Source organism: Diabrotica virgifera, chromosome 9, assembly GCF_917563875.1.
Source record: "Diabrotica virgifera virgifera chromosome 9, PGI_DIABVI_V3a".
Lineage (NCBI taxonomy): Eukaryota > Metazoa > Arthropoda > Insecta > Coleoptera > Chrysomelidae > Diabrotica > Diabrotica virgifera.
Window position 1 is genome coordinate 211,587,773 of NC_065451.1, and position 26,861 is coordinate 211,614,633.

Below are 26,861 nucleotides of genomic sequence, written 5' to 3' on the forward strand. Positions count from 1 at the left end.
CCAAAAACAGGTAAAGAAATATTTTCTTCGATCTCATTTTCCCTCGTAATAACCAAATAATCCTCGTTCTAGAGTTATTATAGTTCAAAAGAAATTTTCCTGGGACACCTAGTATACCTCGTTATAGGCGAAACCTCATAATAACTGTGCTCATTATAGAGAGAGTATACTGCAGATGAAAATAGGCGATTGTGAGCTTCACACCATTTTATGGTTCTATTAGTTTGAATATTTCTGTAAAGGTGTCAATAACATTAAGTAAACGTATATGGAATATCTTCAAATGCATTCAAAATAAAGAAAGGAACTAGACAGTGCTGCATACTATCATCAAGACTATGCAACATATATTCTGAATATATAATTTGGATTTTGATGTCACCATGTTTGGGGAAAAATTTTTCTTCCAAGATGTTTCTCTCATTGAAATCAGAGACATTTTAACAAATATGGTGAACAAGAAAAGTAGAGACTACTTCGGATTCTCAGTTAACATAATAAAAGGAGTGAAACATCTTATTGCTGGTCCATTAACAACACTTATAAATCACCGCTTTAAGGAAAGCATCTTTCCTGATCTGCTCAAAAAAGCAGTGGTGGTACCGATCTATAAGAAGGGTGACAATGATGACCCATCCAATTATAGGCCAATACCACTCATTCCTATAATATCAAAGGTATTTGAGAAATGTATGGAAATGGTATGTAATAATTAAGTACTTCGGATCCAAAAATTTGTTCACAAATAGTCAGTTTGGTTTTAGAAGGGGTCTAAATACGACAAAAGCCATCATGGACTTAGTGATGAAGATTCAGGAGGCTCTTGAACAGAGCTGCTATCTGTCGGCTACATTTTGTGACCTGAGCAAAGCTTTTGATTGTGTTTCACATGAACTGCTTTTCAGGAGATAGTAGCATCATAATGATCTCCAGCTATCTCTCCGATAGAAAGCAGAGTGTGCAGGTGGGTAGAGTGAGGTCCGCAAAGAGAGCTATAAATATCGGATTACCTCAAGGGTCAATATAGGGACCACTTTTATTTCTAATTTATATTAATGATCTTCCACAGACAGACCTTACCAGTTCATTTACTCTTTTTGCTGATGATACTACTATTACCTGCAAAGATTGGGATTGTAATGCAGCAATAGAGGCATCAAAACAAGCACAAGATAAGGCAGAACAATGGTTTGCAGCTAATATGTTGCTTCTAAACATCAATAAAACCCAGTCTTTGATTTTTTCAACAAGACAGCTTCCATCCGGAGATGCAGACAAACAAATAAAATTTTTGGGGGTTTACTTGGTTGCAGGACTATACTGGAAGGCTCATACACAGTCCCTTGTTGCTAAGTTAGGAACTGCAACTTTTCTGATTAGAAGACTTTCTGAGTGTGTATCTCAGTTCACTTTACAACAGGCCTATTTTGCACTGTCATTCACACATCAGCTATGCAATTTTGGCATGGGGTCACAGTGCTGGAGCCAAAGATGTCTTTTGTATTCAGAGAAGAATAGTAAGAATAATTGCTGGCCTGTCCTATCAGAAAGAATGTCGGCAAGCATTTGTTGCACTGCACATACTAACTCTGCCTTCGCTATTTATTCTAGAGAGTCTTGTTCATGTGAAACAAAATATAGATTGTCATCAAAGACATGAGGATGTACACTGATATGAAACCAGAAATAAGCATGCCTTAATACTACCCTACACCAGGCTCCAAAGAAGTAGAGATGGACCAAACTCTTATGGTGCAACATTCTACAACAAGTTGCCTACTGAAATTACTGAATTGCCAATTTTACAATTTAGAAAACAACTAAAGAATTTTCTCATAAGTCGAGCATTTTACAGCAGTGATAAATTTTGAAATTTTAACTTTAATGTTTGGAACTGGGTTGTGAATTGTTGAATTGTACTTTGTTTATTCTTAGGAACCCAGAAAGTGTTTGTCTTAATTGATGTATGTATTATTTCATATTATGCCTTGTGTTTTTATATTTGTATTTTATATCTGAGAACCAAAGTTGTAGGTACACTATTTTTTGACGTATGTAAGTACTTTTGCATATTAACATGAATAAATGACTTGACTTGATAATAAGGAAAGTCACTGAATGGGATGGAGGAATCACTAATAGGAGGCAGAAAAATCAGTAACCTGCAGATGACACACTAGGGGCCGGTTGTTCGAACGCTAATCAACATTGACCACTATCAAATACTTAATTACTGTCACAACTGTCAATGTCAACTTTGGTTGGGTTGCCGAAAACATAATTATTGATGACAATTATGAAATTAGTTAATCAATTATGTTAATAATTGAATGGTGGGCTACAACAATGTTGTAAGCGACAGAATCGAGATTATGCAGGAGAAGAAAAAAACACATTGACAAGCCATTTATGAACATACGGATACCAATATTGCGGTACGAAAAACTCAGGGAAGGCAAAATATTTTTAGCCAGATTGAAAGATGCTCGCATTGGTCTTTGGATATACAATAATATTGCATTAAAACCTCACTTTGACCCAATATGTCGCTTACAACATTGTTGTAGCCCACCATTCAATTGTTATGTTAATTGACTAACTATTGTCCTTTTCATGATCATTTTTCAGTGCGTAACAAATGATAGGAAAAAGGGTAAGTCCGTGATAATACACATTTATGACATTTATTCTAACATGACATTTTAGTTAAATCTGACAGTTGTCACATTTTATTTTCAATTTAGAATAAAATCAAATCAAATGTGTTTCTTACATTTATAAAATGGTATTTTCTTTGATTTGTATAGTCTTATAAATTATACAGATTATATTTGTAATATTATCTAATTAAAAAAAAATGTTTTTTTATTATGGCGCCATCTATCGACAACTAGAATAACTAGAATAAATGTTATAAAAATGTCACTGACGAAATGTAATCTCCGAGGTGCCTTTTTTTCTGTCACATACAATTTAATGCGTTAGAAAGAAATCGAAAAACTGTGACGCACTGAAAGATGATCACGAGAAAAAGAATAATCTCATAATTATAATTAACTATGTTTTCAGCAACCCAACCAAAGTTGACATTGACAGTTGTGACAGTAATTAAATATTTGATAGTGATCAATATTGATTAACGTTCGAACAACCGGCCCTTATACTAGCAATGAATGAAGTAGAAATGATTATTATCATCAAACGACTAAGTTAGATAAGTGCAAAGGATTTGGACTTCAGATCAACACTGAAAAAACAAAAATAATGATTGTAAACCAGGCAAATAATAATCTACTGCACAATGTCAAGTAGCGAATTCCGAAGTAGTACACAGATTTGTATACCTTTGCTCCCTGATAACCAACAATGGCGATAGCTCCTCAGAAATAAAGCATATACCAGCAATGGCCTAAACCGCAACATCTAAATTAATTAAAATATGGAAAGGACACATGCAGTTGAAACATGGATTCTTTTTCTTTTGGCATCATAACCCTGGATGGGTCTTTGCCAGTCTGGCTATCCATCTAGCACAGGAACCGTCCATCTGGCAAAGGATCGCAGCCAATAGAGACAGCGAGCTAGCAATATTTAGAGTGTCAGCATGTCCTGACAAGGGGGTCAATAAATGAGGAGGAGATCAATATAATGTACAATGACAGTACTACGGGTCAAAGACAAATAAAATACTGCGAAAAATTACATGACTTTAGGAGGCCTCATTCATAACCTTACTCAACTTTATATCAATAGAAGTATTCTAAGATGATATTCTCAAAAACAGGATATTATAGTTATATTACGGGAAAAAATGATTAAAATTACGTAAAAATCGGCAAATAGGGTTCTGAAACATCTTCGCAATGGCTTATCATTCCATGAGCAGGTTAACCTCTTTTCATTCCTATAGGAATACTTTTAATTCGTACTTAATGTGTTACAAATTAGCGTTTGCTAAAATACTGTGTGCTACATATTTGTATAACTGAAATGGTTTATAAAAACTCGGCCTAAAGAAAAGATTCTCATTTTGGCTTTGACTTACCTCAGTCTCATTATTAATCTTTTTTAAGCAACTGTTGACATGGCGATCAACCTCTGACTTGGTTTTAAACATTTTGGAACATAGGATTAATGTTAACTTTCAATACTTTTTGCTATTAATAAAAACAATTAACACAAACCACTATGCCGAAAAGACATACACAAAATTGCTTCAAAAAATTCGTTGAAGTTTGAAGTGGAGGTCCGGTCCAACGAAACGAGAGGTACAAAAGTATCGATTGTGCAATCGATTATCATCGATTGTGATTCTGTGATATTCCTGATGAATCTAAAATTTAATATAATAATTATAAATTATTACGCTGTTAGCAATTTATACGAACAACAGTAAAATGAAATTTATATTAATTTTTCAGTGAATATATAAAGTAAAAATATAAATTATGGTCATTACAAATGAAAGAAAAGGAGGAGTAGTATATCGACTCAAATCGACTGTATTTAAACCAAAAGAACCGACACGGACGGCGATTCTTTTGTTGTTTGCATGTACTTAATTTTAGTATCGAGTTGGCAAGTGTACACGCGAGTACACTGAGAAAAGTCTCGCACATTTCTGGCGTGTAACAATAAAATTTTAGTTGCACTGAGAGAAAGGTTGCATGCAGGGCCGGCTTTTGTTGACATTCTTAATATAGCGGAATTATTTTTCATTTACACAAGGTTGCAAATACAACACAAAGTAATGGTGAGAATTATATTGATTAAAACCATGGATAAAATACCTTTTTTATCCTGATTTTAGCATTGAAAGACCAATAATAAAATATATTATAGTGGCGTGACATTCACTAATTATTCTTTTTGGCTTATATTGATACAACGATACAAAATATAATTTGTTGTTTTCACCAATTTTGAAAAAGTGTGAACATGTTGGTGAGAATTTGAACGACTTGGTGTGACCTAATAGGCTGTCTGTCCGTCCGACCGCGAATATAACTCCTTTAGTCACTATACCAGGTAGAATGACAAATGAGGTGTCAAATGAAAGCCTATAATCCATGGATGGTACTCAAAGTGAGACATTTGACCTAGACTGTCTGTTCGTCCGACCGGAAATGTAACTCCTCCGTCACTATACCAGGTAGAATCACAAATGAGGTGTCGAATGAAAGCTCATAATACATGGATGGTACTAAAGGTGGGAAATTTGCCCTAGGTCTTCCGGTTTTAGAAATGCGACCGGAAGTACTCTGTTAAAGTCACCGCAATAGCACAAGTGATATTGTCCTTTTCATGATCATTTTTCAGTGCGTCACAAATGATAGGAAAAAGGGTAAGTCCGTGATAATACACATTTATGACATTTATTCTAACATGACATTTTAGTTAAATCTGACAGTTGTCACATTTTATTTTCAATTTAGAATAAAAACAAATCAAATGTGTTTCTTGCATTTATAAAATGGTATTTTCTTTGATTTGTATAGTCTTATAAATTATAGAGATTTTATTTGTAATATTATTATCTAATTAAAAAATATATTTTTTTTAATTATGGCGCCATCTGTCGACAACTAGAATAATCACAGAACTAGAAGTAATCACCGACGTGCCTTTTTTTCTGTCACATACAATTTAATGCGTTAGAAAGAAATCGAAAAACTGTGACGCACTGAAAGATGATCATGAGAAAAAGAATATATTCGACGCGCATTCACAAGACGAGAACAAATATATACTTCTGGTTTCATGACTGTCTGTCCGTCCGACCGCGAATACAACTCCTCAGTTACTAATACAGATAGAATGACAAATGAGGTGTCGAATGAAAGCTTATAACCCATGGATGGTATTAAAGATGAGAAATTTGACATCGGACTTCGGTTTTAGAGTTACAACCGTAGGTACTGCTTTAAAGTCACTCAAAATATGATATGAATGTAAAACAAGATGACAAAATTAGTAAAATCGTAGATCAATCGACGCAAAGTTACACGAAGAGTTCCAATATCGACTTCCAGTTCTACTTTCGATTACTTTGGGTGAAAACCTAGGACCAATTACTTGTTTGTCGAGGTATTTCCTAATTCATTATATTCGTTATTTCGTAAAATAATCGAAAAATAACAGCCGCTGTAGCCGTCACGGAATCCGATTCTTTTTGGATGACAAATGTTCGTGATCAACAACAAGAAACTGTATGTTAAAATCGAATGTCAAAATTTTTTCAATTTTTATTGTCTTGGAAACCAGCCAAAACATTCCGTACATTCCAGCCAAAACCAGCCAGTACATTCTTTAAAGTCGAATATCGGGGTAAATAAATAAAAAACCAATAAGTATTGTACTATTTTATTTCTATAAATATAAAGATGTAATAACTGAAAAAATATATATAGTATACAATAAAAACTAATAAGCAATCGAGAAAAGAGAAAAAGTGTTTTTTTTTTAATTAATATATTAATTAATATATATATGGAAACGTTTTGATCATTATGGTCAGAAGCTTATATTCCATATGAAAGCAGCCTTTAGCTTTTTTTTGTTGGAACGCAAGTATAATCAAGAGAATGTAAACCTATTATGAAGAGTGTATTGTCAATTATCAAGCATTAACTTGAATGTTGAAACAATTTCAAGTGATATTGGATCAAACTTTTTGAATTAGCTAAATTATATAATGTTACTCCTGAAAATCCTGAATTTCAAGTAGTCAGTCATAAATTGTTTTATATATTTTACCTAAGTTATTGTTTTATACAAACTACAGAAACAATTTAATGAAACATAGTTTATTAAATTTAATTTAGGTTTGCTGATAAAAGTACTTTATGGAAGTTTTTGTGAGTATTGGATTCTCAACTTTTTAAACACAGCACGTGGCTTGTGGAATGAACACATATAAAATATGACTTTGTGCTCTTCCTGCAGATGCATTTGGTACAGTAGAGGTCAAAGAAAGGTTAGAGAATTTGTATGATATTTTAGATTCAAATTCTTTGTGAAATCCCAATAAATACAAAATTAATTTTTTATACGATAGTTTATAGTTCATGAAAAAGCTTAAAATAATTAATTCACATAATCAAGATATCTCAAAAAGAATTAAATTGTATAAATGTTGGAAAATAACAATCAATAGTTGTAGGCTATATAAGAAAATAAGTCTATATAAAATATTATGAGCTACAAACTGATACAAAAACAAAATACTAACGCCAAGCCAAACAAACAACTGTGACAACAAACGCCGATCCTGTACAAGACAAATGTCACCAAAATTATTTGCTATTCATACAAATTGAGAAATGGCCGATCTGGCACATGCGCATAAAAATTTAGTTCATAGATAATCCGTTTGTGTCGGTTCTTGGGAGATATGTATTCTTTGATTTAAACAGTAATTGCCATTGGAACAATATTATGTCAATTCGGCAGAAATATAAGAAAATACTCATAAATAAATATATTTACGTAAATAAATATATTTACGGCATCAAAGATATATGCAATTTTAAATAGATGCGTAAATTATGTCTACTAAAATCTTATAATTTCTTTCATTAAAGAAACTACTATTTACAAACTGCTTTGAATATTTTTTTCGAGACTATGAAAATAATCGATAGCTTCTTTCGCGGCTATCTGATAGCTAAAATGACAACGCCAATGTTCAAATTCATGATATTTTTATCCACTAGACGTCCTTATGATAGTTGGCGATATATGAAAATAATTTCTTATTTTGATTTTTGCCTGGAATAGCACTACGTAAAAATGTTTCCCCACTTAATACATGTCTATAAATAGATATTCTACGTGTAGGCATGGTGTACGCTAAAAAAAATAAACATGGATCCATGGATCTCTCTTACAATTTTAATTTAGGCAACCAGTAATACGTACTTATTCATTAGGATAATAATGTACAGGGTGCGGCAAAAGTGCGAGGAAGTCCAATTTCTCGTTTGTCGGAAGAGATACGAAAAAAAATTATTTAGAAACGTTGGGGCACAGATATGACCGTAATTTAAAATATGTTCAAATATACAGGACCACCCGTATGGACGGGGTGACACAACCTTATGTTTTTTTAATGGAACACCCTGTATATTTTTACATTTTTTAATTCTACTCTATGTTTTATTTCTTAAAATATAAGGTTTTGTAATGCTGTACCAGATTACCAGATAGTTTAAGAGGTAATTACGTTTTTTTTATTAATTTCGTAGCAATATTCATCTGTAGAATTGTAGTGATTTGACATCAATTTGAAATCTATTTATGTTCAAATTATTTTTAATGTAGTCTATCTATTGCTAAAAATGATTAATATACGGAAATTTTTAGTTTTAGTATACAGAGTTGGTCTTAACTCGGAATGAGTATTTTCTGAGTATTCTTAAATGGAAGGCCCTGTATTTTTTCAATCAAAATACTTTTTCGAAAAAAAAATACATACTAATCTAGACTGATCACTAATTTATTAATATTGGATGAGATATCAAAATACCTACGTAGTTACGATTGTTGTAGCGTAAAATATTAATAAAACATACAAGATTATACTTAGTTGGCTGTGACTATGGCCTACACTATTTTGATTGTTCCAGTTGCTTTTTTCATTATTAATATGAATTTTTCTAATGAGAAACTGATTAATATGATTTTTGTGCTAGATAGAGGCTACTAGCAATACGAATGTATCATCAGCAATTCCCTAGTAGACGACAATCAAGAAGAGATACTTTTCAAAGTTTACCAGAACAGTTTCAACGCACTGGACACTTAGATTACGAGAAATCTGATCGATTAAAAACTATTGTAAATGAATAAAATTAATTAAATGTAATCCTTAGTGTCACTAAGAATCCGCATATTAGTATGACCGTTCTCATAATCTAAACCTGTCTACTCCGTTGAAACCGTTCAATTATAGTAAACTATGAAAAGTTTCTCTTCAGGTCTATCAGGGTTTTCTCATGAAAAGTCTATCAGGGAATTAATCAGTTCTTCATTAGAGCAATTTATCTTGTCACCAGTAATGGTAACAAATAAATTAACTGGAACAATTTAGGCAAGTTTAGTTTCAAAGTCATATCCAACTATGTAGCTCAAGTATGATTATTGTTTCTTTTTTATGCACGTATAAATTTTTTTTTATTTTTTACATACATTACCTAAGAAGAAACAATATACAGGGTGTAACAAAAATACAGGTCATAAATTTAATCGCATATTCTGGGACCAAAAATAGTTCGATTGAACCTAACTTACCTTAGTACAAATGTGCACGGAAAAAAAGTTACAGCCCTTTGAAGTTACTAAATGAAAATCAATTTTTTCCAATATATCGAAAACTATTAGAGATTTTTTATTGAAAATGGACATGTGGTGTTCTTATGGCAGTAGTATTTTAAGAAAAAATGATAATGAAATTTGGACACCCCATAAAATTTTTATGGGGGTTTGGTTCTTTTAAACCCCCCCAAACTTTTGTGTACGTTCTAATTTAATTATTATTGTACCGCCATTAGTTAAACACAAGTTTTTAAAAACTTTTTTGTCTCTTAGTACTTTTTCCAAAAGTCAGTTTTTATCGAGATATTTGAATATTTGTCAAATCCACCACATATGTATATGGTAAAGTACGATTATGGAGACTTGGTAATAATATGAAAATTTATTTATGATTTACATTTTTAAGTATATTTTGAACCATATTAAAAAAGAAGCCACATCTCGATAAAATATGCTTTATCAAAAAAATAAAAAGAGGCAAAAAAGTTTTAAAAACACTGTGTTTAACTAACGGTACCGCAGTAATAGTTTAATTGGAACGTACACAAAGATTTGGGGGGTTTAAAGGAACAAAACCCTCATAAAAATTTTATGTAAACATATTAAAAAAGAAGCCACAACTCGATAAAAACTGCCTTATCGAAAAAATAGTAAGAGGCAAAAAAGTTTTAAAAATATTGAATTTAACTAATGGCACTACAATAATAATTTATTTGGAACGGACACAAAAGTTTGGGGAGGTTTAAGGGAACAAAACCCCCATAAAATTTTTATGGGGTGCACAAATTTCACTATTATTTTTCTTTAACATGTTCTTTCCATAAGAATGCCACATGTCGATTTTCAACAAAAAATTCTAATGGTTTTCGATATATTCAAAAAAAAAATCGATTTTCATTTTGTAACTTCAAAGAGCTGTAACTTCTTTTGTGTGCATATTTGTACTAAGGTAAGTTAGGTTCATTCGAACTATTTGTAGTCCCAGAATATGTGGTTTAATTTATGACCTGTATTTTTGTTACACCCTGTATACGTTTATTTTAAATATTGAAAATTATCCTCGGTGGAGGACAGAATTCGTAAAATCTCAATAATAAGAATAATTTTTCTTCTTAGATCTGATTAAAATCAACAGAAACCACATGTATGTGGGTGTGTAGGTATACGTGAATTTTTGAGTGTTGTGTGATAAGTTTCCAATATTTTCTTTAAATAGTTCTGACGCTTGGATGAGTCAAGATGTCTGTGATAAAATATTACACCACTGAGAAGATGATGCTGGAGTAGGACCTATTTTTAATAAGAAAACGTAGAAAATAAAGTACCTACCAATATATACTAGTTTACATAAGTATATTTAATAATAAACACCCAAATTAAGTAGGTATCTGGAAACTATTTAGAACAAGATAAACGTTTTGTTTTTCTATGGCATCATCACGATTTTATTTTTGTAATGTTTAACTCATTGGAGGCCTGTCTTGACTTAGAGTAAAATTGTAAATATTTATTGATTTTAGTCAGCCGAAGTGTGCTCTGGTGAATGAATCATGTCTGTTGTGTGTTTAAAGAACTTTAAGAATATACGTAAATGACAATTAGGCCAGTCGAAAAAATATAACATTAATTAAAGTGGCTATGTGAAATATATAGGTAATTAAAACAGAGAGATTATGCACCTTTTGAGATCGAACAACAAGCAGGATTCCGAGCAGGAAGATCCTGCATCGACCACATATTCACGCTCAATCAATTTAATGAAAAAATAGTAGCCAGAGACAGAAAAATACACCGTACCACTGTGTAAATTATGGCAAGTCCTGGAAAAATCCCCTATTAATATAACTTTAATAAAAGCAGTGCAAAAAATCTATAACAACATCCAAGCAAACATAAAAATCAGCAACAGATTATCCGATAGCTTCATAGTGAATAAGGGACTACGACAGGGATGCAGCTTATCCACTACACTGTTTAAAATCTATATAAATGAGGTCTTGAATAAATGGCGGAAATCATGTTCTGGCATGGGTATACATAGAGCTAAATGACGACTCAACACTGTACACACTACATTTTGCTGACGATCAGGTGGAGATTGCCCAGGATAAAGTTGATCTAATATTTATGACAAAGCGGCTATTTGGAGAATACAAAAAATGGGGCCTATACGTAAATATAGAGAAAACTAAATATATGTGTATAGGAGGACAGAAAAATGAGTTAAAACTACAGGATGATATGGTTATTGAGCCAAGCTCTGATTATGTATACCTTTGAACGAAAATCAAACAAAGGGGAAGGACAGAATTCGAAATAGAGAAAAGAATTATGACAGAAAAAAAGTTATAGGAGCTTTGAACTCACTACTTTGGTCAAAAAGCATATCAAAAGAAAAGAAAACAGAGCTATATTATCATCTTTAAAAGGGTGGTACTTGGTACTGTATAGATGTGAAACCTGGCAGCTGAATAAGCGAACAGAACAAACGTTGCTCGCACTGGAAATGGTCTTCTGGCGAAGATCGGCCTGCATCAAGTACGAGATATTATGAATAGGAAAACAAACATAATAGAAAAATCCGAGACAAACAACTTTGTTGGTATGGCCATGTACAGAGAATGGAGAAACATCGACTCCCAAAGCTGATAATGGAATGGCAACCCCCGAAAAGCAGGAAAAGGGGCAGACGGAAAACTACTTGGATAAGTGGAATCCAGAAAGTAATGTTTGAGAGAGATCTACGACCAGGAGATTGGACAGATCGATTGTAACGGTCTCAAATATATCAGGCCGGTCCTGTAGTGACGAATAAATTAGATGCAAGTATTATAACACGAAACCTTTTTTGTATATATCCCACGATATGATGTTTTTCGTTTGTCGTTTAAATACCAAGAAATAGCACGTGTTATCTTCGGCAAGCTATTAAAAGGATTTAATGACTTTTTGAGACAAAAAGACTGGAAAATGTTTATGTTAGAGCTGAAATGTCGGCATAAATAACGTCTATAGCATTGATAAAATCCTCAAGTGTCTGAGTTCTCAAAATTTGGCCGTTATAATAGAGTCAGCGATTTCGGTGAGAACCAGAGATCTGTTTATGGAAAATAAGCGTTTTTTTATTGGTTAGGAAGAAAGATTACCTCCTCAGTAGAATGCTCTTATTATCATTTTCTCGCTATCTTATTGGCAGAAGAAATTTTTGGTTTATTTCTATTGGATAAACGATCTGATTTTGGTAGAATGGGAGGTAACCGGTGTTATATTACATATAAAACAGAGAGACAAAACAACGGAAGATGAAACCTAGGGCTAGAGAAGTTAAGAGTACAGGAACTAAGGGTGCAATATGGGACAAACCTAAAGGAGAATTAGATAGAATGACACAAGCAAATAACACAAAGGAAATATGCAAAATATAAAAGAATCTATTTTGAATTCAGCTGAAGATGTGCTAGAACAGTGGGAAATAAAAATAAGATAAGAATGGTTCGATGCAGAATGCGAAGTCCAAATCAAACAGAAAACCAAGCAAGAGATAAGTGGATATCAACTAAAGAAGAACATCATTTAAACGAATATAAAGAAAAAAGAAAGTAGCAGACCAATGTTTCAAGAGCAAAAAAAGCTGTGGATTGAAGAGTTGTTAAAGAACCTAGAAAATAATAATAACAGAGCTAGTAATTAACAGCGCTAAACTATTTGGATACCTAAAACCAGTCCAGATCCACTGAAAATTTGGTCATTTAAACCTGTTGTCCGATTTAAGTGATTTTTTTACCATGTTATAACCTTATTCATTAACAATATCGCTGTAATAATATTATTTATTTATTTATTTATTTATTTATTTATTTAACGGGACGAACCCTTTTTCCTTACAAAAAATTACAATATATACATATAATTAACAAGTAAACTGTAGTCATTCATTACATATTTCAAAAGTAGGTAAATATCTATTATTAACATCAATGTCTCAATTTCTTTAAAGTATTATTGAATGAGGATACAGATGGATTAAACAAATCAACACTATCTTGTAAATGATTGGCAGTTTTTATCATCCTTGTAATTGTCTCATTTTTACCATAATTAGTGTGATGAAACTTTATTCTAAATAGGTCAGAAGAACGTGTTCTTCTAGAATTTACATTAAAAACAATTAATTCTAGCAGTTCCGGACAATCAACAAAACCATTAAGAATTTTATGCAAAAAACGCAATTCACACTCAGATTCTCTATTTTCCAAAGTTTTCATATTAAGTTGACAAAGAATATAATTATAATCACAGTTAGTTCTATTAAAACCCATTTTATACCTGCAAATTCTTAGGAATTTATTCTGAACTCGTTCTAACTGATCAATGTACATATTATAATGAGGATACCAAATAATATTACAATATTCCAAAATGGACCGAACTAGAGAACAATACAAAATTTTAAAAGTAAATATTGAAAATTCCTGCGAGTTCCTCTGAACAAAGCCGAGAATCCTATAAGCCCGCGACGTAATATCATTAATATGCCTATCAAACATTAGTCTCTGATCAAATGTAATTCCGAGGTCTCTAATTTGATTAACTTCCGTAACTGATATACGCCCTTAAGTATGTATGTTCTTTCTAACTGATGTTTAGTATTTCTAGAAAATGTAATTTTATAGCACTTTTTAAGATTCAAATACAAGGCATTGATGTCACACCAACGAGAAAAATTATTTATGTCAGACTGAAGAGCATTCATATCCGAGGTATTTTTAATCGCTTTAAAGATTTTTATGTCAACAGAAATTCACTATTATTAATTACTGATGATATATCATTCACAAAAAGATTAAATAGAAGTGGGCCTAAGTGAGAACCTTGAGGAACACCCGAGGTAACACTAATGGCTTCAGAAACAAAATCACCATATTTCACTATTTCTGAACGATCTGCTAAATAACTCCTGATCCAACCCAATAAATCATCTCCAATTCCATATCCACGAAGTTTAGCAATTAATATTTCATGATTCACCCTGTCAAATGCTTTGGCAAAATCAGCATATATGGAGTCAACTTGGTTACCCGATTCCAAAGAATCAACGATGAAGTTTGAATACAAAATAAGATTTGTACAAGTAGACTTTTTCTGACTGAAACCATGTTGTTGACCGACAATCAAATTTTTACAGTCGTAGGTTAACATCTGATTAACAAAAAAATCAAGCAACTTTGGTAGTTCAGACTGCAAGCAAACCGCCCTGTAATTTTCAACATTATTATTTTTACCAGATTTAAAAATGGGCTTTAAAAAACTTACTTTCCAAAAATCAGGAAATGTAGAAGAAGTTAATGACATATTGAATAATAACTGAATAGGTTTTGCAAGAGTGAATAAACATTTTTTAATAAAATACATTGGTATGCCATCCGGACCCGCTGTCTGTTTCCACGGATTATTCTGTATCTTATCAATAATATCCTTAACACTAATTAAATAAGTATTAACATCAACATTATTTTCGTACTTAAAATCAGGAACCTGATTTATTTTTTCTTTGTTATAGACAGTCGAAAAGAACCCAGCAAATAAATTAACAATATCTAAACCATTTTCACTAGTTTCATTACCATATTGCTAGACAGGTAAACTGCCATTGTATACCGGGTGTACGAATCAAACTGTGTTTTTTTCTCAAAGTTCGCATCACCCAGTGGACTATTCTAGCATTTATAAAATACTGAAATTAAAACCAACTATAGCCTCAGGTTTTCTTAACATTCTGTTTTTAGATTCATTCGCTTATGCTGGATAATAAAAAATTTAGGTACTTCAACAACTGGCCATGTTCGTCATCAGTACAGGGTGTTTCTAAATAAGTGCGACAAACTGTAAGGAGTAATTTTACATAAGAAAATAATGTCAGTTTGCTTTATAATCATATGTCCGCAAACGCTTCATTTCCGCGATACGGGATGTTCAATTTTTTTTACAAACTGACGATTTATTTATTGCTTTAAAGCCAGTTAAGATATGCAAATCAAATTTGGTGGATTTTAAGACGTAGTTATTGCACATTTTTTGATATACAATTAAGAATTTTATATTCACCCTTGGAGTCAGTGGCGTAGCTAGCATGGATGACACCCGGGGCGGTAATGGATGGTGTCACCCCAAATACTAAAAATAAAGATTGTTAAAATTGACGAAAATCCGATAAACGTATGTTTTGAATAATGAAAAAATTAAGAATTATAGTTAATGAAATTGTAGTAAATAGTACCTATATAACTATATACTGAATATGATTATTCAAATTACTGAAAATGATTAAAATATTTTTTTTTCTAGTTTTACTAGCGGCAAAATTTGAAATCACATATTCAATAATTTATGTTTTATGTTGCTTCATGTTCGATAGTTAATAAACCGAGATTATTTAGCCTTGTTTGCGCCATTGTTGTTCGAAAATAATTATTGATTAATTTTAGCTTACTAAAACTTCTCTCACTTGAAACAACCGATACACAAATATTCTTCTTCTTCTTCTTCATCTTTTTGTATAGACATGTCTCTGTCTGTTTTTTCAATGTGCCTCTAGTAAGTGGTCGTTCCATCGTTTTCGTGGCCTTCCCACTGATCGTCTTCCTATTGGGGAACCGTCTCTCGCCGTCCTTACTACTCTCTTTGTTGTCATTCAGCTTATGTGGTCGTTCCATTTTACTCTTCTGTTTTTCACCCAGTTATTAATGTTGTCCATCTTGCATCTCTGTCGTATATCTGCACTTCTAGCTCTATCCCATAGTGTCTTACCATCGATTTTTCGAAGTGTTTTCATCTCCGCTGTTTCTAGCATTCTTTTTGTCCTCTGTATCAGGTCGTGTTTCTGCCGCGTATGTCATTATTGGTCTGATGACTGTTTTGTAAATTCTGCCTTTCATTTCTTTTCCGATATTTTTATTTCTTCATATTGTGTCATTCAGGCAGCCTGCAGCTCTGTTTGCTTTATTCACCTGATCTTCCACTTGGGTTTCGAGCTTTCCGTAGCTAGATAGTGTGATGCCTAGATATTTAAACTCCATGACTTGTTCTATTATCTGAGATCATCCAGCTCTAATTTACACTTTATTGGATTTGTTGTTATAACCGTGCATTTAGTCTTTTTTGGGGAAATTGACATGTTAAATTTTTCAGCGGGTATATTAAATTGGTGCAGCATACGTTGTAAATCATCTTCACTTTGAGAGATTAGTATTGCGTTGTCTGCATAGCAGAGTATTTTAAGTTGTTTTTCTTCCATTTGGCATCTTTTTTTGTTCTTACTTTTTTTATTATTTCATCCATGATCAGGTTGAAGAATAGAGGACTGAGGGAGTCTCCCTGTCTTATCCCATTGCCAGCTTCAATTGGGTCAGTTAGTTCTTCATCTACTTTTACTCTTATTTTGTTGTTCTGGTAGATATTTTCGATCGTTTTAATTATTCCTAGAGGTACCTCTCTTGCAAATGGCCATAAACAATTTTAATGCGACCATTAAGTTTGAGAGGGATTCCATGAAATCCCATTCCACAATGAATTTTATAAAGTCTACAGCCAACCATTTACAGGCTGTAACGTTGGCCGCTTGTCTTCGGAGCCTTGGTATTTCTAGAAGGAGGTCTGCGTCTGATACTTCTTCATGGTAAAAGTCACAAAACGTTGAAACAGCTAATTTCAACTGTTCACTGTTCGTCAAAAGCAAAGCAAGACACAAGATCAAAGTCCATGAATGGACATTGATCTGGTTTCGAGTTCAACATTGAATAGGTCAAAACATTCTAACATATCTTTTTGAAGTTCGGCTCGAAATGTGAGTCCTGTATCGGTAGCTAACTCACCATCCATTCCTTATTTACGTCGAATTCGTTTTTCGATGGGAATGTCGTCGTCCTCATATTTTTTCGCGGCACATTCTATTGCTTCATCTAGATTATGACCACGTTTCTCTTCAGTATAAATACAAAGCGCCCCTATTCTGGTCGCTGATTGATCAAAGGTTATGCTTTACTTTACAATTCAATCTGACAAAAAATTATTTCTCTTAGTACATCATTCCAAAAGAAATGATGACATAAATCCTCATTTGAAGCAACAACAATCAAAATGTTCTGTCAATACTTTAACTGCAGCATAGTGAGCACTCCAGCGCGTTGTGGAAAGTTGTTTAATAGATTCTTTGCTTTGTTTAATAAGCACTTCCAAGGAGCTAGTGGAAGCAGAAAAAAAATTGCCTCTACGGTTCCGAAAAATGTTACACAAGATGAATTTTGTGCAAAAGAGTGCTGGCAACATAAACTAATTAAATGATCAATACATCCAACGAAAATGGCCTTTTTGTTTTTTGCTCTTATAATACCAACCCGGTTCAAGACCCCGAAAAGACCATCTAAAAGATGGAGTGATAGTTGGTCTCTTGGGTGTCACCCCCGAAAGGGTGACACCCGGGGCGGACCGCCCCCTCCGCCCCACCCTAGCTACGCCACTGCTTGGAGTGCATACGGGTAATATGATCGGTCCTAATACCCGTTTGCGCGCTAATGGTGAATATTAAATTCTTAATTGTATGTAAAAAATGTGCAAAAACTACGTCTTAAAACCCACCAAATTTCATTTGCATATCTCAACCGGTTTTAAAGCAATAAATAAATCATCAGTCTGCAAGAAAAAATTGAACATCCCGTATCTCGAAAACGAAGTGTTTGAGGATATATGATTATAAAGCAAATTGTCATTATTTTCTCATGTAAAATTGCCCCTTTAAGTTTGTCGCACTTATTTAGAAACGCCCTGTACTTATGACGAACATGGCCAGTTGTTAAAGTACTTAACTTTTTTATTATCTAACATAAGCGAATGAATCGAAAGACAAAATGTTAAGAAAACCTGAGACTATAGTTGGTTTTTAATTTCAGTATTTTATAAATGCTAGAATAGTCCACAGGGTGATGCTAACTTTGAGAAAGAAAAACACAGTTTGATTCGTACACCCGATATACAATGACAGTTTACCTGTCTAGCAACAATATTATTACAGCGATATTGTTAATGAATGAGGTTATAACATGGTAAAAAAATCACTTAAATCGGACAACAGGTTTGGGAAATTCGAGACATCAAAAATGACCAAATTGTCAGTGGATCGACTTTTTTGCACCCGAGTGTAGATGAAAAGAAGGCTTTGAAGAGGAAGAATACGCAATGGAAGACATGAGACTCATGAGAGATAATGAAATAGGGATAGAAACATATGATGAATATTTAGACATCATTCAAAAAATGAAACCAAAAAAAAACACCTCGCTCAGATAAAATTCCAAACGAACTAATTAAAAACGGAGGGGAAAAATTATTAACAAGCATATTAAACCTACTAGTTACACTATGGGAAAAAGGAGAAATACCCGAGGATTTGAAAGAAGGCAGAATTATAGAAATATTTAAGAAAAGGGAAGTAACAGACTATCACAACAACATCACAACTATAGAGGAATAACTCTACTTAGTACATCATATAAAATTCTAACAACCCTCTACAGACAAAAACTCACCCATTCACATAGAAAAAAATTGAGGACTACCAGCAAGGATTCAGAGAAGGCTAATCCCACTACAGATGCGATCCACATAAGTACACAAAAAATTTAAAAATTTCACGAACACAACATAGAACTCCACACCTTCTTCGTAGACTCAGATTAATAATCAGATTAACAAAAAGGATTATGGATGGATCTCGAGCTAAGGTAACAACAGAAGAAGATAGCAGAAAATCAATTGCAATAGAAACAGGAGTGCGACAAGGCGCTTGCCTGTCAACCACACTATTCAACATACAGTACGGTGCGAATTAATGGAATCATAGGCTGTTTTAATGAAAAATCGGTTTATTTAGAAACAAATTATATTTTAACAAAATTATAAAGGTAAACTTACATCATTCAGTAGAAAATAGGTCCCTCTTTGGCTGCAATTACTACTTTTATCCCTTTTGGATAGATTCTACAAGTTTCTGACAGTTTTTATTTTTGTAGTAAAGTCGATTTTGTCCAGTCTAGCTTTGCAAATGGCCCATAAATTTTCAATGGGGTTGAGGTCTGCCGAAGTACCGGGCCAATCTAAAACATTAATCTTCTTATTTTTGAAAAATTCCATAATTTGCTTTGACTTGCGATAGGAAGCAGAGGCCTGTTAAAGAATCGCTCCTCCTTGGGGCTGACATTTTTAGAGTTCTGTGTCCAAACGCTATTCCAACATGTGGAGAAAGAGGAGAAAGAAGTGAAAAACGTAATACTTCAGCCGTACATGAGAAGAGTTCCTAAATACCATCTTCGTCTTATAACACAAGGAAAAGTGGAGGGGAAGAGATGGATTGGTCGAAAGAAGCTTTCATGGTTGCGTAATATTAGACAATGGTGTGGTCTCAAGGTAGAATAATTATTTCGCGCAGCTGCCGATAGAATGTTTCAGGAAATTGTAAACATGATGTCGGCCAACATCTGAATATCTATACACACGGCACCTAAAGAAAAAGAACTACAAAAAGGAAGAAAATAAACCACACAAAAATCTTTTTGTGCATATTCTTACAGAAAAATAATTTAATATTATATTAATAGACGGCTATTTCTGAATGATAAAAACAACACTTTTTTTATAGGAAATAGAATTTCTGGTGCACCTTTACAAGGAAATACGTGGTTTTACCACAAATATGTTTACCACAAATTGTAACTAGCAATTGCAAATTACCGTTTTAGACAATGTACAAGATATTCGTCATATTTTAAACAATATTGACGTCAGTGATTTGGTGGTGAAAAATACCAAGGAAATGTAGCAAGAGTTTATTGAAACTCAACTGTTATACTGGAAGTTGCTTATAATTTCGTTTTTTAAAATAGGATACCCTGTATATTTTTACATTTTTGAATTCTCCTCGATGTCTTCCTTCTTAAAATATCAGGTTTTGTAATGTTATACGGGGTAGTTTAAAAGTTAATTACGTTTTTTTTATTAATTTAGTAGCAATTTTCACACCCTGTAGAATTGTAGTAGTTTCACATCAAAAACTCTATTTATGTTCAAATGATTTTTAATATAGTCTACTTTTTTAGGCCTTTTTTAGTCCTTTCTAAGCCTTTTTTTATAGTCTAGAGTCTAGGCCGATTTTTAATATAGTCTATAGCCTACTATTGTTAAAAACTATTATGTAGTAGGTATAGCTAAATTTTTAATTTTAGTATACAGGGTTGGTCGAAACTCGGAATGAGTATTTTCTGAGTTTTCTTGACTCATGCAAAAACTCTTATGGAAAAATCAGACTGCTATTTATCACCAAACGGGCGTTTTAATGAGTGGAACATGTAGAATGTGTCAAATGACAGGAATTATGACAGGTGATAAATAGCAGTCTGATTTTTACATGAGAGTTTAATCTCTGTTCGGAGAGTATAAGTCTATTCTGTCGGACAAAATAAATGTGCTGTTTTCGTGGTCTGATCGTTCCAAATTTTTAACCTGTTTCACAATTAAAACCGCCCCTGTTCCAGTGTTCCCATATATCAAAGTTTATTTGACTAGACACCCTTAAGTTATTACCAAATTTGCAGATTGCTATTAATCAACTTTTTTTTTATAAGCGGGATCCAGACATATCATGTTTTTATAACATTCTGTATTTTGATTCATTCGCTTACGTTGGATAATAAAAACGTTAGGTACTTTAACAACTACTAGCCATGTTTTTCATCAATACAGGGTGTTTTAAATAAGTATGACAAACTTTAAGGGGTAATTCCGCATGTAAAAATAGTGACAGTTTTCTTTATAAACCTATGTCCGCAAATGCTTCGTTTCCAAGATACGAGATGTTGAAGTTTTTGTTATAAACTGACGATTTATTTATTGCTCTAAAACCGGTTGAGATACTGAAATGAAATTTTGTGAGTTTTAGGAGGTAGTCATTTCGCATTTTTTGATATACAATTAAGAATTTTATATTCACCATTGGCGCACATAAAGGTGATATTATCCGTATGCTAGCCAATGGTGAATATTAAATTCGTAATTGTGTATCAAAAAATACTATCGCAATACCTACCTCTTAAAATTCACCAAATTTCATTGGCATATCTTAACCGGTTTTAGAGAAATAAATAAATCGTCAGTTTGTAAGAAAAATTTCTACACCCCATATCTCGGAAACGAAGCATTTGCGGGTATAGGTACGCTTATAAAGCAAACTTTCATTATTTTTTAATGCAGAATTACCATTTCAAGTTTGCCATACTTACTTAAAAACACTCTCTATTGACAAAAACAAGGCTAGTTGTTAAAGTACCCATAGACAAGGCGAAAATGGCGGGTTCGAAGGGAAAAATATTCCCATGAGATTTTTTTGCATAATCACATTCGTGAGATATCCCAGAATAAGGTTCAAGAAGTCGCCCAAGTGAAAAGTGGGCCAATTTTTTTTTAACAATTTTTTTTTAATCAAATTGCAAGAATCAATATTTTTGGACCGAACAATTTTTTCTTTAATTTTTTGGACCATTCTGGACAAAAAAGGTCTCTTATAATTTTTCTCTAAAGTTGATCGTTTTCGACTTATAAGCAATTTAAAATTGAAAAAAACGAAAAATGGCGATTTTCAAGGCTTAATAACTCGGTTAAAAGTTATTATTATGAAAGTCAATATATGACTAAATCAAAGTTTCCTACAAGATCCTGAAGAAATTTTTGTCATTATTTTATTACTAAGCTGTTATTTTTAAGTAATAATAATAAGCGCCATGCACGTGTGCGGGGCTGTAAATGCTGAGTGCGAGAGAGAAGCTATTCCAGCAGTCCAATTGTGCATCTTACTCGCACTCACATTTACAGCAGCGTCAATAGGATACAACCACTCATTGTTATTAATTAAAAATAACAGCTTAGTAGTAAATTAATGACACAGATTTCTTCAGGATCATGTAACGGCGACTTTAAACTTTGATTTAGTCACTTTCTGACTTTCAAAATAATAATTTTTGACCGAGTTATTAAGCCTTAAAAATGGCCATTTTCGCGTTTTTCAAATTTTAACTTGCTTATAACTCGAAAAAGATCAACTTTAGAGAAAAATTGTAAGAGACCTTTTTTGTCCAGAATGGCCCAAAAAACCTAAAAAAAATTAGTCCGGGCCAACATATTGATTTTTGCAATTTGATTAAAAAAAAATTGTTAAAAAAAAATTGGCCCACTTTTCTCGTGGGCGACTTCTTGAACCTTATTCTGGGATGTTTCACGAATGTGACTATGCAAAAATATCTCATGGGAATATTTTTCCCAACGAACCCGCCGTTTCCGCCTTGTCTACCAACTTTTTTATTATCCAACATAAGCAAATGAATCAAAAAACAAAATGTTAAGAAAACATAAGGCTATAGTTGGGATTTAATTTCAGTATTTTATAAATGCTAGAATATTCCACAGAGTCACGTGAACTTTGAGAAAACATTACAGTTTAATTTGTACACCCGGTATACAATGACACTTACCTGTCTAGCAACAATATTATTACAGCGATATTGTTAAAGATTAAGGCTTTAACATATTAAAAATATCACTTAAATCGGACAACAGGCTTATAAACTCCCAGACATCAAAAATTGCCCATTATTTAGGGTGGTTCGTTAATTTCTTGGAGAAGTGTATTTGTAAGTTTTCACTGCCGTCAAAAACTGAAGATCCGCTTGAGATATATCTGGGCACCTGGCCTACAGTTAAAACAAAGTGGCTAATATAAATATTAGTGTGATTACTAACCTACTCGCGGTTTTGTTCAGGAAATGAGCAGATTTTCAAGTACAACTTCCTAAAAGTACAAAATAAAATCAGTATCGAACGAACATCCGACGAAAATGTATCTTAACATTACGACTTTTTGTATAACGCTTTCCTTCCTTCTGGTTCTTGTGATTTCCGTAAGTACTATTTAGAATATTAGTTTTTTATCAACATTTTTTACTTACATATACAATACAGTATATTCACCATCAACCTGTACGCGCCCACTACTGGATTTAGGTCTCTCTCAGCTCTTTCCATCTGTATATGTCTTGTGCGAATTGCATCCAGTTATTGATAATACGCTGATAACGCGATATTTATAATATAGTGTATACGTATTTATCACCTTAAATGGCTTGTAGATATGTTTCTGTTTTTATCTTCTCAGAATCCTATCAATTTTCCAACTCCATTAGTGTCAATTCATTTATTTTGGGACCATATTCTGTTTTTACTTCCTTTAGGTATCCTTCTTCTTCTTTAACTGCCGTCTTGCCATCGGATGTTAGATATCATCACTACCTTTAGTTCAACCATGACACTCTCCTTCTTCCTATAGTCCTTCCTCCTATTATCTTTCCCCGTGACCCGTCAAAATGGCCCGGTCAAAACAGCCCCGTCAAAAAATCCCCGTCAAAATAGCCCGGATACAAAATAGCCTCGACAAAATAGCCCGTAAACAAAATAGCCCCGGTCAAGACAGTCCCGGCTAAAACAGCCCCGGCGAAAACACCCCCAAAAAAAGTTTTACCTTTTAACGGAGTACCATTTATTTTAAATCACTATTCTAATTGGGAAATAGGACTTAAAAAAATTATTTTAACTTCCACTTCGGACGTCGTTGTCAAAATACAAAATATTAATACATTAAACAAATATGTTGTTACTTAGTAAAAAAATTCTTCTAATAATTAAATGTAAGTTGACTCATTGATATCGGCAATTCAGACATAATATATTATACATTTTAAAGTAGAAGACTAAATAATGACATTGCCAATATTTATGAGTTGCGTTCCAGGGACGACTTTATTGAAATATAGTTCATTCGATTATATGAAATCAACTTTAACTGAAGAATATCGGTCACAAAAAAATCAGCATGTGATCCGTCAAAAATACAACCAGACATAATAGTGGCAGTAAAATTCGCGTGTTAGTGATTCCATAGTAAATTACGAGGAAAAACCAGGAATTTTTTTTCCTTGTTTTTTCCTTTATTTAATTTGCTTAAGATAAACATCTGGATAGAGGATAATTACCATTTCCGGAAAAATGTATTTTTAAGGGATTATTTCATGATGAATTCTGAAGGGAGCTTTATTGTCGGGACTATTTTGTCGGGGCTATTTTGTGGACGAGCTATTATTCCGTGGCTATTTTGTCTGCAGGCTATTTTGTCGGAGCTGTTTTGTGTGCGGAATATTACGTCGGGTCTATTTTGTCGGAGCTTTTTCGACGGAGCTATTTTGACGGTGTACCATCTTTCCCTCTATTGGCATTTCATAATATCACTGTCCCCTTATACAGATATTTTTATTGTGTGTATTATTTCGTACCTATTCTATGCCAATTTCTCGCAATAGCTTCGTGTTGCTTTTCTTCTGTGTATGTACTATTCTAAGCATTCTTTTGTAACTTCACATTTCAAATGGCTGTGCTTATTTTTGTATTCTTTGTTAAGCTTATTTACCAGTGTCTTTGCAGAATTTCGCACGTGGTGTTTTGGATACGGCGATAAATGTAGAGCAAAGCCAATCTTTTCGAATCTGGCCCGTATCGTAGACATCGTTAAGTAGCTTTATCAAAATGTATAGGTTTTCTTCATTAAGTAACTTGATTACTTCTGCATACATATTATCTGGCCATAGGGCTTTGTTACTTTGTAATACTCCGATAGCATTTACATTGTCAGCTTTCAAATTACTTGGGCCATTCGAATGGTCTCCCAGTTGTGGTGGTTTTTATGTTCTATGATCGTTGAGCAAGTTATTAGTTGTGGACATTTTCCAAGTATTAAGTATATCTTGAGAAAAATAGGCGCAGCAAACTGGCAACGGTTGGCAATGGATAAAACTGACTGGCGTAATAAACTTGGGAAGGTTGAGGCTCTTTTATAGGGCTGTAGCACCATTGATGATGATGAAGTATATCGTGAGTGTCTATTATTAGTTCATTTTGGTCATTACGTATAATAGGTGACTTATTTTTTGTTGAAGATACCAGCAATTTCCTGAATTTTCTTGTAGAGATTGAAGCTGTCGCCGGGTGTATATGGGTTTTCAACTTCGGTGTAAAGTATAGTTATCCGCAGATCTTCTTCGCCGCTAGAATTTCTTTACGAATTTTGCTGTGTACCTATATTTCGATACCCTACTTGGTCATTCCTGAACTTACACTAGTTGCGTTGTTCTATATCTATCATCTCCAATATTGTTTTTTGTTTTGTTTTCTTTTGGAGAAGAGTAGTGTTATTCACATAATTAAATTATTCTTTTATTGTAGTCCAAGTTATCCACGGTTACCATATCAGAGAATTTATTGTCTATTTCTTCTGTGTATGTTTCTCTTGTATCGTTGTTTTTGAGTTTTTTAATATTTAGGTGATGATGCCTTCTATTTTTTTACTGTTGTAAACCTTAGTTCTATTTCTTTTATTGTTTTTCTTGTGGGTGATGTTAAAATATTTATATTTTTGATATAGTTGTTATTTTTAGATATTTTACTTTTTCTTATAGCCTTCTATCGTCCATTCTTTGACATGACATAGACCTCTCTCAACTCCTTCCATCAGCCTCTATCCTGAGAAACATACTTCCAATTTTTTCCGGCTATTCTTTTAATATCATCTACCCATCTCATCTCTGGCCTTCCTCTTGTTCGTTTACCTGTGTAAGCTTCTTTGTATATATTTTGGCGTTCCAACGGCTGGCCTTTTTCTCTAGCAGTGTGGCCTGCGAAGCATCATTTTAGTTTTCCTATTTTTGTTGTGATATCCTCGATTTTTATTTTTGATCTTATCCACTCATTCCTCTTTTTATCTGACTATCATATATCTAACATTGCTCTTTACATTATCGTTTCTATTGTGGCTAGTTTATTTATTTTTGTCTGGGTTAAGGTCTACGTTTGACATCCGTATGTCATGATAGGAAGAATGCACTGGTTGAACATTTTGCTTCTCAAGTATTGGAGTATTTTGTGGTTCTTAAGTATCCAACAAAGTTTTTCAAATAACATTTTCAATTTCTTTGCAACACGAAAATGCGGCAGCTGCATAATGCTCTGGTTAAATCGGAGAGCGCAGGAAGAGTATATACCGGTTTCGGAGGTCTTTTCCCCCTCATCAGTAGTCCCATATCCTCTTCTCTCCGATTTCCTCAGGCATCACAATTTGGGATGAACTAGAGCCATCTGCCGAAAAACAAAGTAAGTTATCAATCGAAGTAGCACAGAAAACGACAATAAATATCGTTCCCATACCACCAGATTGACAACAGGTGGAATTCTCTCTTTGGTTACATCTCCTGAGATTTTCAAAATTTATAAATCATCTAGTTCATCCGTGACATTTCTTTCTTTGTAATTCGGAAAGGCCCAAAGTGTGATGCCTGGGAAATCGGAGAGAAGAAGATATGGGACTACTGGTGAGGGGGAAAAGACCTCCGAAACCGGTATAGACT

At 33.2% G+C, this 26,861-nt stretch overlaps 2 protein-coding genes across 2 annotated transcripts in view; one reads left to right on the forward strand and one right to left on the reverse strand.

Annotated features, from left to right (window-relative positions):
* LOC114326109 (E3 SUMO-protein ligase RanBP2) overlaps positions 1-4,284 on the reverse strand; it is a 43,170-nt gene extending 38,886 nt beyond the window's left edge. Inside the window, exon 1 of the mRNA XM_050662413.1 lies at positions 4,046-4,284. Within this exon, the coding sequence (XP_050518370.1) occupies positions 4,046-4,117 (72 nt within the window). The 5' untranslated portion in view covers positions 4,118-4,284. The remainder of the gene's footprint in view (positions 1-4,045) is intronic.
* An 18,869-nt stretch (positions 4,285-23,153) lies between these two features.
* LOC114326108 (uncharacterized) overlaps positions 23,154-26,861 on the forward strand; it is a 28,380-nt gene continuing 24,672 nt past the window's right edge. The window contains exon 1 of the mRNA XM_028274339.2: positions 23,154-23,312. Within this exon, the coding sequence (XP_028130140.2) occupies positions 23,250-23,312 (63 nt within the window). The 5' untranslated portion in view covers positions 23,154-23,249. The remainder of the gene's footprint in view (positions 23,313-26,861) is intronic.